Genomic DNA, 18,804 nt, shown 5'->3' with positions numbered 1-18,804 from the left:
TTTCTTTTTCTTTGATCTGTTTTATCTAGCGTTCATTCATTTGTGCTTTATTTACAGGTCAAGTCCCAAATAGACCTGCAAAACAATGTACATATAAGTAAAAGTTCCCAACCTCCACTTTTGGAAATTTTACTTTCGTACAATATTCACACTCTTACTTCTGTTCTCTCTCGGGGTGGTTTGCCCCATCCCCTTCTCTGTCTCTCTCTCTCTGAACATTTACTCCATCCAGCCTCACTTGGGCCACTGTGCCTTCTCACCCTCGGCCCAGATTCCCTCACCCTTGGCCCTCTGCTACCCAACTTGTACCCACTCCAGGCTGGTCCAGAGTTGTGGGAGGGATTCCCATGGCCTTTCAGCCCTCAAAAGGAGACTCTCTCTCCACCTCAGCTGCTAAAGACCTTCCCTACTCTCCCTCCTCAAGCTTTTATCTGGTCTGCTCCTCCTCACCACTTCAACCACGGCTGTTCCCCCACTCTACCAACTCCACAGAGCCGGGAATGTGAACTCCCTCATTTGCACGCCCTGCCCTAACCCAAATGATCTCCATGCTCTTCTCATCCTTCTTCTTTCCCCCTGGATTCTGATTTCTCCTTCTGGGAGAGGCCAGTAACTACTTTGGGGTTGACCTTTGCCATCTCTAACTTTTGTGGGGCATCTCTTCCTTTCTGCATCTTCTGACTCTTCCTGCATCCTCCCTGCCCTCAGCCCACAGACACCCCCCCCACCCCTGTCCTGCTGCCACCAGCCCAGCCTCCTCTCTACACATCCACTTGTCAGAAGGTGGACCTCCCACCTCTCTCTCTCCATCACCTCCTTTCCACTCTTCAGTTAGGCTTCTGTCTCCCACTACTCCACAAAACTACTCTCACCAGGGTAATCAATGCCAGCCACATCTTCAAATTTAATGATATCCATTCAGTTCTCTTTTTTTTGTTTTTGAGATGGAGTCTCACTCTGTCATCCAGGCTGGAATGCAGTGGCGTGATCTCAGCTCACGGCAACCTCCGCCTCCTGGGTTCAAGCAATTCTCTTGCCTCAGCCTCCAGAGTAGCTGAGACCACAGGCATGCACCACCATGCCTGGCTAATGTTTTGTATTTTCAGTAGAGTTTTACCATGTTGGTCAGGCTGGTCTCGAACTTCTGACCTCAAGTGATCTGCCTGCCTCTTGGCCTTCCAAAGTGCTGGGATTACAGGTGTGAATCACTGAACCTGGCTTACAACACAATTTTGGATATAATTCAGTTGATTCCTTTTCTTTAAATTTTTTTTTTTTTTTTAGAGACAGCATCTCTTATATTGCCCAGGCTGAGTGCAATGGCACAATCATAGCTCACTGCAGCCTTGAACTCTTGGGCACCTCAGGCTCCTGAGTAGCTGGGACTACAGGTGTGCATCACCATGCCTCGCTAATTTTTAAAATTTTTTTGTGGCGATGAAGTCTCACTAGGCTACTAACGAACTCCTGGCCTCAACCAGTTCTTCCACCTCAGCCTCTTAAAGTGCTGGGATTATAGGCATGGGCCACTGTGCCCCATCCTGATTCCTTTGCTTAAACATTTTTTTTTTTTTTTTGAGACGGAGTCTTGCTCTGTTGCCCAGGCTGGAGTGCAGTGGTGCAATCTCGGCTTACTGCAACCTCCACCTCCTGGGTTCAAGCAATTCTCTGTCTCAGCCTCCATGCCCGGCCAATTTTTGTATTTTTATTAGAGATGGAGTTTCATCATGTTGGCCAGGCTGGTCTTGAACTCCTGACCTCATGATCCACCTGCCTCGGCCTCCCAAAGTGAGCCACTGAGCCTGGCTGGAGCTGAGCTTTTTATATTTTTTTAAATTTTAGAGACAAGTCTTGCTTTGTCACCCAGGCTGAAGTGCAGTGGCATGATCGTAGTTCACTGCAGCCTCGAACTCCTGGGCACAAGTGATCCTCCACCTCAGCCTCCCAAGTTGTTAGGATTATAGCCATGGCAAGGGGTGAGCTTTTAATACTAGGGAAGGAGTCAAGACTATAGGCTGGGCCGGGCGCGGTGGGTCACGCCTGTAATCCCAGCACTTTGGGAGGCCGAGGCGGGTGGATCACGAGGTCAAGAGATTGAGACCATCCTGGTCAACATGGTGAAACCCTGTCTCTACTAAAAATACAAAAATTAGCTGGGCATGGTGGCGCATGCCTGTAGTCCCAGCTACTCGGGAGGTTGAGGCAGGAGAATTGCTTGAACCTGGGAGGCGGAGGTTGCAGTGAGCCGAGATCGCGCCATTGCACTCTAGCCTGGGTAACAAGAGCAAAACTCCGTCTCAAAAAAAAAAAAGGAAAAAAAGACTATAGGCTAGAACTGGGCTCCTTGCAAAAAAAACCAGGAGGCAGGAAAAGAGTTGTCCTCTCTGTTAAAACTGTACCTATCCATTGCCTGGGAAATATGGACAGGATTGAAAATGGATCACTCAGTCCAGTCCATGAGAAGTGTGCATGTCAATCCTGAGATGTCATAACCTCTGTCCTGGGCAATGTGCGACTGGATAGCTACTATTCTGCATTACTTTCTTGACATAGAAACCCCAATATCAAAATAACCCCAGCCCAAGATAAAAACTGATCCAGAGCCAGTGAATCACATTGGTCAGAAGCAATTCACAGTTAATTCAAAACTCAAGGAATTAATAGAATCCTATAGAGGAAAAGTTCCTGGGAGATATGTTCACAAATAAAAATTACAGAACAAGTGAGGAAACCTAATACTATAAGACAGTCTGCAAATCATAGATAACAGTGTAATCTAAGAGGTTAAAAAATTTGTAAATTTTATTGTGGTAAGAACACAACATAATTTTCCCTCGACGAATTTTTAAGTATACAATATTATTGTTGACTATAGGTACAATGTTGTATAGCAGATCTCTAGAGCTTATTATTCATCTTGCTTAACTAAAAAGTTATGCTCATTGACTAATAACTCCCCACCTTCCCTTTCCCCCAGCTCCTGACAATCGCCATTTTATTCTTTGATTCTATGAATTTAACTATTTCACATATATCATGTAAATAAAATCATCCAGTACTTGTCATTCTGTGACCAGGTTATTTCGCTTAGCATAATGTCCTCAAGTTTCAACCACACTGTCACACAGAATTTCCTCCTCCTGTACTTTGTTAGTTTTTAGAGCTTGGGTCTTGCTCTGTTGCCTAGGATGGATTACAGTGGCAAAATCATAGCTCACTGCAGCCTTGAACTCCTGGGCTCAGGCAATCCCTCTGGACTCAGCCTCTGGAGCAGCTGGGACTACAAGCCTGGGCCCCTTCTCCTGGCTCCATAAATTTCCTTCTTTTTAAAGGCTGAATAGTATTCCACTGTATATGCATACCATATTTTTATTTATTTATTTATCTGTTGATGCACATTTAGGTTGTTTCCACATCTGGGCTATTGTGAATAGTGTTGCAATGAACACAGGAGTATTAATATCTCTTTGAGATCCTTATTTAAATTCTTTTTTTCTTTTTTTGAGATGGAGTTTCACTCTTGTAGCCCAGGCTGGAGTACAATGGTGCAATCTCAGCTGACTGCAACCTCCACCTCCTGGGTTCAAGCAACTCTCCTGCCTCAGCCTCCTGAGTAGCTGGGATTACAGGTGTGCACCACCACAGCTGACTAATTTTGTACTTTTAATAGAGACAGGGTTTCACCATGTTGGTCAGGCTGGTCTCAAACTCCTGACCTCAAGTGATCCACCTGCCTGGGTCTCCCAAAGTGCTGGGATTACAGGTGTGAGCCACTGCACCCAGCCTGATTTCAGTTCTTTTGGATAAATATCCAGAAGTAGGATTGCTGGATCACGTGGTAGTTCTTTCTATTTTTAGTTTTCTGAGGAACCTCCATGCTGTTTTTCATAACAACTGTAGCATATTACATTCTCCCTGACAGCATGCCAGAGTTCTAATTTCTGCAGATCTTTACCAACATGTATCTTTTGTTTTTTATAACAGCCATCCTGATGGGTGTGAGGTGTGATACCTTGTTGTGGTTTCGATCTGCATTTCCCTAATGAAAAGTGACCTTGACTGTTTTCTTCATATACCTATTGGCCATGTATCTTCTTTGGAGAAATGTCCATTCAAATCTTTAAATTGTGTTATTAGGTGTTTTCTTCTTACTACTGAGTTGTAGGAGTTCCTTATATATTTTGGAGATTAATTCCTTATCAGATATGTGGTTTGCAAATATTTTCTCTTATTTCACAGGTTGCTTTTTTATTCTGGTGATTGTATCCTTTGCTGTGAAAAACCTTTTAGTTTGATGTAATCCTAATTGTTCATTTTTGGAGTTTTTGCAAGTGCATCATCAATTGTGAAATAAATGCAACAACCAATGTCATGAAGTTTTTCCTGTATGTTTTCTTCTAGGAGTTATATAGTTTCAGGTTTTATGTTGAAGTCTTTAATAAGTTTTGATTTCCTTTTAGTGCATAGTATAAGGGTATAGTTTCATTCTTTTACATGGGATATACAGTTTTCCCAGTAGCATTTGTTGAAGAGACTATCTTTTCCTTTTGTGTATTCTTGGTGCTGTTGTTGAATATCAGTGGACCATATATGCATAGATATATTTCTTGCCTCTCTGTTCTGTTCTATTGGTCTATATGTCTGTCTTTATGCCAGCATCATACTGTTTTGATTAATGTAGCTTTGTAACATAGTTTGAAATCGGTTCAAACTATGTGTGATGCCTCCAGCTTTGTTCTTCTCAAGACTGATTTGGCTATTTGTGGTCTTTTGTGATTCCATATACATTTTAGAATTGTTTTTTCTATTTTTTTTTCTAGTTCTGTGAAAAAATGTCCTTGGGATTTTGATAGAAATTCCATTGATTTTGGGTAGTATGAACATTTTAACTATATTAAGTTTTCCAATCCATAAATATGGTATGCCTTTCCTCTTTTTTGGTGTCTTGTTTAATTACTTGCATCAATATTTTGTTTTCAGTGTACAAGTCTTTCACCTCTTTAGTTAAGTTTATTCCTAAGTATTTTATTCTTTTTATGTGCAATTGTAAATGGGATTGTTTTTCTAATTTCCTTTTCAGATAGTTTATTGTTAGTGTATAGAAATGTAACTGATTTTTGTATGTTGAGCTTATATCCTGCAACTTTACTAAATTTATGTATCAGTTCTAACTTTTTTTTTGAGACAGAGTTTCGCTCTGTCGTCAGGTGCCAGGCTTGAGTGCAGTGGTGTGATCTCGGCTCACTGCAGCCTCTGCCTCCGGAGTTCAAGCAATTCTCCTGCCTCAGCCTCCCAAGTAGCTGGGACTACAGGCGCATGCCACCATGCCCAGTGAATTTTTGTATTTTTAGTAGAGATGGGGTTTCACCATGTTGGCCAGAATGGTCTCGATCTCTTGACCTTGTGATCTGCCCACCTTGGCCTCCCAAAGTGCTGGGATTACAGGCGTAAGCCACTGCTCCTGGCCCTAACTTTTTTTTTTTTTTTTTAAATGGAGTCTTTAGGGTTTTCTCTATATAAGATCATTTTGGCCAGGTACAGTAGCTAATTCCTGTAATCCCAACTCTTTGGGAGACCAAGGTGGATGGATTGCTTGAGCATAGAAGTTTGAGACCAGCCTGAGCAACATGGCAAAACTGCATCTCCACCAAAAATACAAAAATTAGCCTGGTGTGGTGGCACAGTTGTGCAGTTGTGGTCCCAGTTACTCAGGAGGCTGAGGTGGGAGGATACTGGAGCTGGGGAAGTCGAGACTGCAGTGAACTATAATTGTGCCACTGTACTCCAATCTGGATGACAGAGCAAGACCTGGTCTCAAAAATAAATAAGTAAATAAATAAATAAGATCATGACATCTGCAAATTAGTTTTACTTTTCTTTTTTCAATTTTTTTTTTGCCTAATTGCTCTTGTTAGTACTTTCGATACTATGCTGACTAAAAGTGGCATGAGTGGACAACTTTGCCTTTTTTCTGGTCTTACATAAAAAGCTTTTGGTTTTCACCACTGAATATGGTGTTAGCTGTGGGCTTTCTACATATGACCTTTATTATGTTGAAGTAATGTCCCTCTACTCCTACTTTGTTCAGAGGTTTTATCATGAAAAGGTGTTGAATTTTGTCAAGTGCTTTTTCTTTTTCTTTTCTTTCTTTCTTTCTTTTTTTTTTTTTTTGAGACAGGTTCTCACTCTGTCACCCAGGCTGGAGTGCAGTGGCAGGATCTCGGCTCACTGCAACCTCTGCCGCTGGAGTTCAAGCAATTCTCTGGCCTCAGTCTTCCAAGTAGCTGGGATTACAGGTGTGTGCCACAATGCCTGGCTAATTTTTGTATTTTAAGTAGAGATGGGGTTTTGTCATGTTGGCCAGGCTTGTCTCGAACTCCTGACCTCAAGTGATCTGCCTGCCTTGTTCTCCCAAAGTGCTGGGATTATGGGCGTGAGCCTCTGCACCTAGCCCCAGCCTTATTTTAGAGATGAGAAAATGATGTTTATGGAAGTTAATGCCACCTAGCTAAAGTCACAGATTTTTGATTGAAGACCTCAAGCTCTTAACCACTGTTTACACTGCTTCACTCACCACGTGCTATTTTAATCAAAGGTATCTATTTCCCCCAAAGGATCAGGAGCAGCTCAAGGTCAGGACAGAATTGGGATTTATTTCTGTGTTATCAATAAATATTTGCTTTATTGAATCTGACCGACAGCTTTGAGGATGGAGTTGATATTGGGTGGGTGTCCACAAGAATTGAAAGTGGAGTTAGTTTAGAGATTAGTGGGTAGAAGTGTGTTTGTGAGCAAGAGGTATCTTTGAAGCCTTATGGAAACAGGAGCTTGATGAGTGAGATACCCGAAGGATGCTGACTAGGAATTGAGTCTCTGGCCCTGCAGCTGGTTCTCCTTGGATGGTTCTTCTGTTTTTTGGGGTTGGGGACATTGGGCAAGGTAGGAATGCATGGGGTGGGTGTGATGGTGCAGAAAGGGCCACATTACATGCATCCACACTCCTCATTGGACTTTTGGATGCAGAAGAGAGAAATTTGGAGCTCATTCCACAGAGAAAAAGAAAATCCTGATTCAAAAATCAAGTATACAATGTCAGATCCTCAGTTTTGACAAATGTACCATGGTAACAGAAAATGTCAATGATGGAGACACTGAGTGAGGGGTAGAAGGGAACTTTCTTTGCCATCCTTGTAACTTTTTTTGTAAATCTAAAATTGTTCTAGAATAAAGGTTTATTAAAGACAGAAAAGCAAGTTACAGCTGAACTGATGGCTGGAACCCCAGAAGAGCACAGCCTCTGAACAGAGAGGGGAAAACTTCTGCTGTCCTTAGCCAAGCTACTTCCCTGCTTTGAACTTCAGTTTGTTCACCTGCAAAATGGAGAACTATCTTTTTGCAGAGTACCTGCTGGAGATATGGTGATAATGGAATGAGAGAAGGGACAGGAAGGTGGATCAGGACCCCAGCAAAGCAGTGAGCTTTGGGACCAGGGCCAGTAGGGAAGCAAGTCCTAGGCCTGGGCAGAGGAAATGAGGAGGTTGGGTCCGGTTCAGCCCAGCACAGTGGATACCAAGGCAGACTGGTTCAAGATCCTGCCCTAAGACATAAGGCAGCAACTCCTGACAGACAGCTTGATGGGGCAGGAGTAGGCTAGGATTGACACTTTTTCTGAGATGATGCCCCCAAAGCCCTGGGGCCTGGATGGCTGATGTCTGGCTGATCCTGTCCTCCTGGATCTCCTGGGAGAGACAGACAGTTCAACAAAGGCTGAGAGTCCAGAGCCCAGTAAGAGTAGAAGCCCAGGGTGTGACCTCAGAGGACAGGTTTTTCCTCCCCATCCGTGGAAGTAGGCAGACAGGCAGCAGCTCGTAGCCAGAGGGACAAAGTGGCAGCTTTAGGCTGGGGGCAATGAGTGAAGCTGGGCTCTGGCAGGTAGAGGCTGCGCATTTCTGCATGCCTGGGCCCTCCTTTGCATTAATTACTGGCTGATGTGGTTTGCACTGCTCTCCCTTAGTGCTATTTTAATTAACAGAGATCTCCTCTGAGCAAACCAGCTGCTGTGTAAGTTGTCAAACTGTCAGCATGCACAGGATGGGTGTCATGGGGACATTGAGTATGGGAACTACCGATGGGCTCCCCATCTCCTTGGGACATTAGACTCTCCCCTTAAATCCACCCCATAGTAAAAACGGGCAAAAGAATGTGAAGAGCAAGAAGTTGGCTTTGGATTCAGATGGATTTAGGTCTGAACTTTGACTCCGGCACTAATTGACTCTGAGACTTTCGGCAAATCACTTAATCTCTCTGAATCTTCCTCACCTGCAAAATGGGGAGAGCAATACTTATTTTGTTACAAGCAACGTGGTAGATCATGTCCAATAACATGCTTCACTCAGTGCCTGTAGTGCTCAATAAATGACTTGTTATTAAGTCCGTTTTCCTGGTCATCTAAGTATGTCCTATATTCCCTATTATGCCCTTTGTAAGTTTATTATGGCCTGAGAAGAATGTTTAACTTAAATATACATGAGAAAAATCCCAAAGTTCTCATTATTAACTTTCTGGGGTTTTTTTTTTGTTGTTGTTGTTGTTTGTTTGTTTTCCCAAGATGGAGTCTTGCTCTGTCACCCAGCCTGGAGTGCTGTGGCATCATCTCGGCTCACTGCAACCTCTGCTTCCCAGGTTCAAGCAATTCTCCTGCCTCAGCCTCCCGACTAGCTGCGATTACAGGTGCCCATCACCATGCCCAGCTAATTTTTTATTTTTAGTAGAGACAGGGTTTCATCATGTTGGCCAGGCCGATCTTGAACTCCTGACCTCAGGTGATCCACCCACTTCGGCCTCCCAAAATGCTGGGATTACAGGTGTGAGCTGCCGTGCCCAGCCCAGATTTGTGTTCTATTTATTCATTTATTTTTAGAGGGAGGATCTCACTCTGTTACCCAGGCTGGAGTACAGTGGTACAATCAGAATTCATCGAAGCCTCGACCCCCTAGGATCCTGAGTAGCTAGAAGTAAAGATACGTACCACTATGGCTGGCTAATTTTAAAATTTGTTATAGGCCGGGCACGGTGGCTCATGCCTGTGATCCCAGCACTTTGGGAGGTCAAGGCAGGGGAATCACTTGAAGTCAGGAGTTCCAGACCAGCCTGGGCAGCAGCATGAAACCCTGTCTCTACTAAAAATACAAAGATTAGCAGACATGTTGGCGTGCACCTGTAGTACCAGTTACTCGGGAGGCTGAGGCAGGAGGATCACTTGAGCCTGGGAGGTAGATGTAGTGAGCCAAGAGCTTGCCACTGCACTCCAGCCTAGGTGACAGTAGTGAAACCCGGTCTCAAAAAATAAAATAAAATAAAATTTGTTATAGAGATGGGGTCTCCCTATGTTGCCCAGGCTAGTCTCGAACTCCTGGCTTCCAGCAATCCTCCCTTCTGAGCCTCTCAAAGTGCTTGGATTACAAGCATAAGCCACTGTACCCGGCCTAGATTTGTATTTTATCTATCTATCTGTCTATGTTTTTACTACGCCCACATTTTAGCATTATGGTTTTGTTTTGTTTTGTTTTTTTCACTCTTGTTGCCCAGGCTGGAATGCAATGACTCAATCTTGGCTCACTGCAACCTCCGTCTCTCAGTTTCAAGTGATTCTCCTGCTTTAGCCTCCTGAGCAGCTGAGATTACAGGCATGCGCCACCAGGCCCAGCTAATTTTGTATTTTTACTACAGATGGGGTTTCACTATGTTGACCAGGCTGGTGTGGAACTCCTGACCTCAGGTGATCTGCCCGCCTTGGCCTCCCAAAGTGCTGGGATTACAGGTGTGAGCCACCGCACCTGGTCCCTCCCTAACCTCTTATTGCCCCCTTCTTCCTCTGCCCCCTTCCTAGACTTCCCAGATCCAATTAATATTAATTATGTAGCTTCTACCACCTAAAGAGCTCTTAGAGAACTCTACTTCTCTTCTCAACTGAGACTCTCAGTTTTAACCTGAATTCAAATAACAGCCCCCTAACTGAGTTTTCTGCATCCACTCCTACCCTTTCTAACTTACTGTTGACACCTCATCTAAATCTTTTAAAGATACAAAACAGAGTGAACTGAGAGCTTAATGACCAACATGAGCCTCCTCAACAAGCCCAAGAGTCAGATGACCCCGGAGGAGCTGCAGAAGCGAGAGGAGGAGGAATTTAACACAGGTCCACTCTCTGTGCTCACTCAGTCCATCAAGAACAACACGCAAGTGCTCATCAACTGCCGCAACAATAAGAAACTCCTGGGCCGCGTGAAGGCCTTCGATAGGCGCTGCAACATGGTGCTGGAGAACGTGAAGGAGATGTGGACTGAGGTACCCAAGAGCAGCAAGGGCAAGAAGTCCAAGCCAGTCAACAAAGACCGCTACATCTCCAAGATGTTCCTGTGTGGGGACTCAGTCATCGTGGTCCTGTGGAACCTGCTTATCACCGGCAAACAGGAGCCACCTATCTGATCAGTCAACAGGACTCACTCCCCTGTCCTACAGAGACCGCTGCCGCTGATGTTGAGAATAATAAAGCTCTGTGTTTTTTTCTGAAAAAAAAAAAAAAAAAAAAAGATATAAAACCAGCAGGCTGCAGAGGTCAGGAGTTCAAGACCATCCTGACCAACATGGAGAAACCCTGTCTCTACTAAAAATAGAAAATTAGCCAGGAATGTTGGTGCATGCCTGTAACCCCAGCTACTCGGGAGGCTGAGGCAGGAGAATCGCTTGAACCCGGGAGGTGGAGGTTGTGATGAACAGAGATCGCACCATTTCACTCCAGCCTGGGCAACAAGAGCAAAACTCTGTCTCAAAAAAAAAAAAAAAAAAAAAAGAGGTTGTCAGAGAGGTAAGGAGAGAAGAGAGCCGAGACTTGTCAAGAGAGAAGACAACCAGGGGAAAGAGTTCCAAGAGAAAGGAATGGTCAGCAGTATCCAGCGCTGCTAAGAGGTCCCCACTGCAGGGACTGAAAAGTAAACCTTGGGTCTAGCTGGGACCCCTGGTGAGCAGTTGTGTGTATGTGGAGTGGGGTGCAGGAGACAGATTGCGGTGATTTGGGGAACGAGGGGGTGATAGGAGGAGAGACAGAGTAGAGGCAACTCTTTTAAGAAGATTGGCAATGAATGAAAGGAAAGAGACAGAGTGGCAGATAGAAGCAAATGTTGTATAGAAGAACTTTTTTGTTTTTTTGAGATAAGGTCTTGCTTTGTCACACGGAGCTGGAGTCCAGTGATGCGATCATATGTGATCATAGCTCACTGAAGCCGTGACCTGTGGGACTCAAGCGACCCTCCACCTCAGCCTCCCAAGTAGCTGGGACTACAGGTGTGCGACACCATGCCCGGCTAATTTTTTAATTTTTCTTTCAGTAGAAATGGAGTCTCACTATGTTTCCCAGGCTGCTCTTGAACTCCTGGACTCAAGCAATTCTCCCACCTCAGCCTCTGAAAGTGCTGGGGTGACAGATGTAAGCCACCGTGCCTGGCCAAGAGAACTCGTTTTTTAAGATGGAAGAGACAGCACCATATCTATCCGTGAAGGGAAGGATCTAGTAGAGACCAAGAGACTGACGATGCAGGAGAAAGGGAGAAATTGTTGATGAAGCAAGTTATCAGACAGTGTGGGGGGGCGGGATGTGGGGCGTCAGTGAGCAGTCAGCCCTGCACCCTTCTGAGAGGGAGAAGGTAAAAATGAGACAAATGTGAGTAGCTTCTCCTGATGGTGGTAGTGGCTCAGGAAGTTAAAAGGGACTTTTTCTGATGGTCCCTAATCTATGTATGTTCTCTGTAAAGAAACAAGTGAGGTTGGCCAGGCACGGTGGTTCACGCCTGTAATCCCAGCACTTTGGGAGGCCGAGGCGGGTGGATCCCGAAGTCAGAAGTTCGAGACCAGCCTGGCCAACATGGTCAAACCCCATCTCTACTAAAAATACAAAAAGTAGCCGGGTGTGGTGGCGCAGGCCTGTGATCTCAGCTACTCAGGAAGCTGAGGCAGGAGAATCACTTGAACCTGGAAGGCGGAAGTTGCAGTGAGCTGAGATGGTGCCACTGCACTCCAGCCTGGGTGACAGAGCAAGACTCCGTCTCAGGAACAAACAAACAAACAGAAAAAGGTAAGAGTGTGTGCTGAGAGTAACGCCAGGAGGCCTGGAGATAACCAGCTGTTATGGGAAATGGCAGGGCACCTATTGGGGGCTTGTGAAAAGTTGCGACCCTCATGAAATCATAACCAACACACGCCACTCCTTGGATAAAACTCTTCCTTTCCCTGAACTCATTTTTAAACTTACCCAAGTGGGGACCCAGCTGTGTATCATTCACCTGCGGGGGATGCAACAGTGAAGCCAGGAGGAGGGAGGCAAGGGGCTTGGGGAAGCTGAGTTTGTGCAGACATCCTGTGAGATGTATTTGATGACTGGCATTGGTCTCAGGGATAAGGGCTCTCCAAGGTCAAGGACAGCAGCTCAGAGAATCACCAGCTTCTGCTCAGGAGAGTGGGAGTGGGAGCTCTTGGGCATCTGGGGAGAGGCAGACCAGGAGGGAGAGAGAAGAGTTTTGTTCTTTCAAACCTGCTCCCTTCTCTCTCTGCCTTGGCCCCAGACACATTGATTCCCTTCTGAAACAAATGTCCTGGAGCAAAGCTGCAGATCTGCGGTGAAATAATTTGCTAACCGAGGTATTCTCCCTGGCTCATGGTTATTCAGTCAACTCAGCTCTCCTTAGGCTGGAAGATTCTCAGTTTAATTGTGTGTGGGCACACACACCTCTGTGAGTGTGGCAGTGTGTGTGTGTGTGTTGTGCATACCCACATACACATGAACCTAAATAGCAGTGTATGAGTATGCTCGTGAGAGTGTGTTTGTGAACTTCAACATGTATGGGTCTGTCGAGAATGTGATGGACAGTGTGTAAGTGTGTGTTAGCCTGTAAAGATTTGTGTGGGCCTGTAGGGGAGTGGGTGAGTGTGTCTTAGTGAATTCATGAACTTGTGTGGACACATAAGCCCTAGCCAAGCAGTATGAGCAAGGTGGACGTATGAGAGCCTCTGCACATGTTCATGGGCTTACGTGTGTGTATGGAGCCTGTTCGTCAATGATAGTAAGAATTATTAATTAAGAAGTATTAATTTTTAATATTTATATCATTTATATTTTTACAAAGCATTTAGATACGCTTCTTATTTGATCGTCACAACCTTGTGAATAATATAGGAGAGAATATGCTATAAAAATTCCACATATCTTCATGATGTCTATGTAAATAGTGTGTTAGAAAAGGTATGTGTGGCTGGGCTCAATGGCCCATGCCTGTCATTCTAGCATTTTGGGAGACCTAGGTGGGAGCTGTAATCCTAACAATTTGGGAAGCCGAGGTGGGAGGATTGCTTGAGCTCAGAAGTTCAAGACCGGCTTGAGCAACATAGTGAGACCCTGTTTCTATTGAAAGAGTAAAAAATTTTAAAAAGAAAAGGTATATGTGTGTCTGGGGTGGGAATGAGGGTATATGTGGACAATCTCAGTGTGGACGATGTAGGCCTGGACACTGAAGCACACCCCTTCACATGCCCTTATCTGCCTATTTCAAAGGGCAAAGGGGTCCCCTTTTAGCACAGGGAGAGCCTGAATTGGTCTAGGCTCTCTGACTATGCCCACAGAATGGGCAAGGAGATGCCCAAAGGGAGGGAGGCTGGAAATATCTAGCCCTTGGTCAACCCTTTGCTCTTCTCCTTCAGTCTGTATCTTCACCCTTCTCCCAGTTTACTGAATCCCTTTTTTTTTTGAGATGGACTCTAGCTCTGTCGCCCAGGCTGAAGTGCAGTGGCGTCATCTCAGCTCACTGCAACCTCTGCCTCCCAGGTTCAGGTGATTCTCCTGCCTCAGCCTGCTGAGTAGCTGGGATTATGGGCATGCACTGTCATACCCGACTAATTTTTGTATTTTTAGTAGAGACAGGATTTTACCACGTTGGCCAGGCTGGTTTTGAACTCCTGACCTGAAGTGATCCTATTGCCTCGGCCTCCCAAAGGGTTGGGATTATAGGAGTGAGCCACCATGCTCGGCCCTGACTCCTTCTTTAGCCTAAAAATTTGTTTAGGTTTTCCCCATTCCAAAACAGGCTTGCCTCTCCGTAAGCTATCATTCAAATCCCTTTCTTTCCTTCACTAATGCAATTCTTAGAAGAAGAGTTGCAGTCAGTGGATACACTTCCCTTTCATTGTCTCTGCAACACACTGTGGTCTGGCTTCAATCTATACTCTTGATAGAGCTGCCAGTACACACGGATGTTGATCCCAAACCCAGTGGGCGTTCTTACCACCTGTCTGAGACACTTGGCCCTGTGGACCCTGGCCTCTCCCCTGGAGCCCTCCCTGTCCTTAGCGTCTGCGATAGCACTCTCTGCTCCTCCTCTTCCTCTCCCTCTCTTGTGATACTTGTTCGGGGTCCTGTGCTCCTCTTTTCCCACCTACCCTTTAAATGCTGGCGTGGGCTCCTATCCTCTTCTCTTTTCATCTATGTCTCACTAGGCCTGAGTCAGGTTCTCCTAACTCACTAGTCTCTGTCTCCAGCCCAGATGTCTCACCTGCAATCTGGACACTTTTAGCCTGCTCCTATTGGACACCACTCCCCCATCATCTTTCTCGCAACTCAGTGTGTCCAATACTGGCTTCATCATCTTGCCCCAAACCTTCTTCCCCTTCTCTTTCTCTAACCCCACCTGGTACCACTACCAACCCAGTTGTTGCCCAAGCCAGAAACAGGAATCGTCCTCTACTTCTCTCCTTCCTGAAACCCCCATTTTCTCTTCTTCTTTTTTTTTTGAGACAGAGTCTCCCTCTTGTTGCCGAGGCTGGAGTGCAATGGTGCAATCTCAGCTCACCGCAACCTCCCCCTCCTGAAAACCCCTATTTTCTTAGGTGCCAAGTCTTGTTTATTCTATATCAACACATTTTTTTTTTTTTGAGACTGAGTCTTGCTCTGTTGCCCAGGCTGGAGTGCAGTGGCATGATCTCGGCTCACTGCAACCTCCACCTCTTGGGTTCAAGCGGTTCTCCTGTCTCAGCCTCCAGAGTAGCTGGGACTACAGGTGCATGCCACCACACCCGGCTAATTTTTTTGTATTTTAGTGGAGATGGGATTTCACTGTGTTAGCCAGGATGATCTTGATCTCCTGACCTCGTGATCCACCCACCTTGACCTCCCAAAGTGCTAGGATTACAGGCGTGAACCCCTGCACTCGGCCTCATGCTTTTTTTTTTTTGAGAGGGAGTCTCACGCTGTTGCCCAGGCTGGAGTGCGGTGGCGTGATCTCGGCTCACTGCAACCTCTGCCTCCGGGGTTCAAGCAATTCTCCTGCCTCAGTCTCCCGAGTAGCTGAGATTACAGGAGCGCACCACGCCTGGCTAATTTATGTATTTTTAGTAGAGACGTGGTTTCACCATGTTGGCCTGGACAGTCTCAATCTCTTGACCTTATGATCCACCTGCCTCGGCCTCCCAAAGTGCTGAGATTACAGGCGTGAGCCACCATGCCCGGCCACATTCTTTTATTTAATTATTACAACTGTGTTATGAGATCAGTATAATTGCTCACCTCATGAGAAAAAAAGGCTTGAAGAAGTATCTTGTGCAGCTGATAAACAACAGAGCCAAATTGGAACCCAGATCTGCAGACTCACTGTTCCTCTAACCCCTGTGTTACTCTATCTAGAATGTGAGGACTGAAGACCAAACCTATAGCAACTATAAAAGCATATTTCATAGAAATTGTTTAGAAATGATAACAAATGAGAATGGAGGGGCTTTTATTGTGGTGGAGGACAAGGAGGCCTGTTGAGGTCCCCAGAGCCAAGTGCAAAAGTGGCTGTAATACTAATAGTGTGACATTTGTTCAGAGCTTCGCGGTTTGTTTTTATTGCTTATTTTTAAATTGCAGTAAAATATACATAACAAAGTTTGCCATTTTAACCACTTTAAGTGTACAGTTTTGTGGTATTAAGGAGATTCTCATTGTTGTGCTACCACTACCACCATCTGTTTACAGAACTCTTTTCATCCTGCAAAAATAAAACTCTATACCCATTAACAATAACTCCGCATTGCCCCTCCCACAACTCCGGAAACCACCATGCTACTTTCTGTCTCTGTGGATTTGACTACTGTAGGTACCTCACATAAGTGGAATCATGCAGGCCGGGCACGGTGGCTCACGCCTGTAATCCCAGCACTTTGGGAGGCAAGGCAGGTGGATCACCTGAGGTCAGGTGTTTGAGACCAGCCTGGCTAACATGGTGAAACCCCGTCTCTACTAAAAATACAAAAATTGGCCAGGTGTGGTGGTAGGCACCTGTAATCCCAGCTACTCAGGAGGCTGAGGCAGGAGAATTGCTTGAACCTGGGAGGCAAAGAATTGCAGTGAGCCAAGATTGTGCCACTGCACTTCAGCCTGGGTAACAGAGCAAAACTCTGTCTCAAAAAAAAAAAAAAAAAAAAAAATAGACCCAAGGCTAGAACCCAGATCTCATCTTATTTCTCTCCTCAGGCCTTACTTCATTATGAGGCTTCCCAGGCACGGGTCTCCACTCATCTGTGTTTGAGATCCTCAGACAGCACATGATGGTGAGGGGGTCTGGCCAGGCCCGTCGTCATATAAGTCATCATAAGCTAGACCTAGCTATAGAAGATACAGACTGTGACAGGGACTCAGACCCCATATGGACCTCCATGGACAAAACAGGGAGAGTCTGTGGCTGTCGGTGAGGAGGGTCTTGTTAGGCAGAAACTTTGAGCTCTGGCAGAAGGCAGTGAGAGCTAGCTCTGACCTTAAGGACAGGATCCTCAGAAGGAGGCCGGATGATGGGATTTTTAGCATGGACCAGCAAGAACCCAGAGAAAGAAGGATTTTGTAGGATTTGGGCAGGAGGTTCCCTATGCATTTGCCAGAGAGGCTAGCAAGCTGCTCGCTTGTATTCCTATGAAGCAAACTGTTCCAGATGGAACTTTCAAGGTGGGTGGGAATAGGAGGAGGGAAACACAAGTAGATAGGGTGACTTTGCTGAGCCTGGTACATAGGAATAGGTAGACTGTTCTACTGAGGGTAGACTCAGGTATGAACCTGCATGGCAGAAGGTGCAATGCCGTGTGCAGGGTCATGTGCCAGGTCCAGAGAAGTGGAGGGGACTCCGAAGCCATCTCAGCCACTGGGTGAGGACTCTGTGTTTACTCCCAGGCCCACCCTGGACTTTGTGGAAGGGAGGCATCAAGAGGACAGATCACATCACATCAGAACCTGGCCCGGGCTGGCTCCCGGCATCCTTTGGCTAATCTTGCCCTGGTGTAGGCCATCACAGAAGCCCCCTGGATATTGCCTGGTGCCTCATTAATGGCATTGCTGAGCTCATTAATTTGATCTTTCTCCTCTCCTTAGTCTGTCTCCCAACTTGGAGCTGTCACCTCAGTCACTCCCAGCCTGGGGCTGGGTTAGCATGGAGGATCCCGCAGAGGTTGCTGTCGGTCTCATGACACAGATTCAGAAAGACCCAACCGGAGCTCCCTTTGGGGGTGCAGTATTTTCCTAGGGGTGTTGCAACAGAGCACTGCTGAAATTACAAAATGTATTGTCTTGAGCTGGTGCAGTGGCTCACGCCTGTAATCCCAACACTTTGGGAGGCTGAGGCAGGTAGATTGCATGAGTCCAGAGTGAGGACTTCCTTCCTTCCTTCCTTCCTTCCTTTCTTCCTTCCAGGAGACCAGCGTAGGCAACATGACAAAACCCTGTCTCTACCAAAAATACAAAAAAAAAAAAAAAAAAAAATTAGCTGGGCATGGTAGTGTGTGCCTGTGGTCCCAGTTACTGGGGAGGCTGAGAGGGGAAATATCACCTGAGCCTAGGGAGGTTGAGGCTGTAGTGAGCCTTAGTCACACCACTGCATTCCAACCTTGGCAATCAGAGTGAGACTGTGTCAAAACAAAAAAAGGAAGGAAGGAGAAGGGAAGGGGAGGGGAGGGGAGGAGAGGGAAGGGAGAAAGAGTGAACCAGGTGTGGTGGCTCATACCTGTAATCCTAATACTTGGTAGGCTGAGGCAGGCAGATCACAAGGTCAAGAGATTGAGGCCATCCTGACCAACATGGTGAAACCCTGTCTCTACTAAAATACAAAAATTAGCCAGGTTTGGTGCATGCCTATAGTCCTAGCTACTCAAGAGGCTGAGGCAGGAGAATCACTTGAACTCTGGGGGCAGAGGTTTTGTGAGCTGAGATCATGCCACTACACTCCAGCCTGGGTGATAGTTTGAGACTCTGTCAGAAAGAGAGAAAGAAAGACAGAGAGACAGAGAGAGACGGAGGGAGGGAGGGAGAGAAGGAAGGAAGGAAGGGAGGGAGGAAGGAAGGAAGGAAGGAAGGAAGGAAGGAAGGAAGATGGCAAGTGCGGTATTTCTGGCCTATAATCCCAGCACTTTGGGAGGCTGAGGTGGGCAGATCACTAGAGGTCAGGAGTTTGAGACCAGCCTGGCCAATGTAGTGAAATCTCATCTCTACTAAAAATACAAAAAATAGCTGGGTATGGTGGTGCGTGCCTGTAATCCCAGCTACATTGGAGGCTGAGGCAGGAGAATTGCTTGAACTCAGGAGGTGGAGGTTGCAGTGAGCTGAGATAGTGCCACTGCAGTCCAGCCTGGGTGACAGAGTGAGACTCTGTCCCAAAATAAGAAGAAAAAGAAAGAAGAAAGAAAGGAAGGAAGAAAGAAAGAAAGAAAGAAAGGGAGGGAGGGAGGGAGGGAGGGAAGGAG

At 46.0% G+C, this 18,804-nt stretch overlaps 1 protein-coding gene across 1 annotated transcript; it reads left to right on the top strand.

The window, feature by feature from the left end:
- The first annotated feature begins 10,119 nt into the window (after window positions 1-10,119).
- Window positions 10,120-10,488, top strand: LOC105709289 (small nuclear ribonucleoprotein Sm D2-like). The gene has a single exon (XM_064363709.1). The coding sequence runs from the start codon at window positions 10,120-10,122 to the stop codon at window positions 10,486-10,488; it is 369 nt and encodes a 122-aa protein (XP_064219779.1).
- Window positions 10,489-18,804: the final 8,316 nt, after the last annotated feature.

Source organism: Aotus nancymaae, unplaced genomic scaffold (genome assembly GCF_030222135.1).
Source record: "Aotus nancymaae isolate 86718 unplaced genomic scaffold, 86718_ANA_hifiasm-v0.15.2.pri h1tg000053l, whole genome shotgun sequence".
Classification (NCBI taxonomy): Eukaryota; Metazoa; Chordata; class Mammalia; order Primates; family Aotidae; genus Aotus; species Aotus nancymaae.
The sequence above is the reverse complement of the archived record's forward strand: the minus strand, read 5'-3'. Positions and strand labels throughout refer to the sequence as shown.

What these genes read in the sequence shown, in the direction of transcription:
- LOC105709289 (XM_064363709.1), top strand. Translation starts at nt 10,120, where the DNA reads ATGAGCCTCCTCAACAAGCCCAAGAGTCAGATGACCCCGGAGGAGCTG.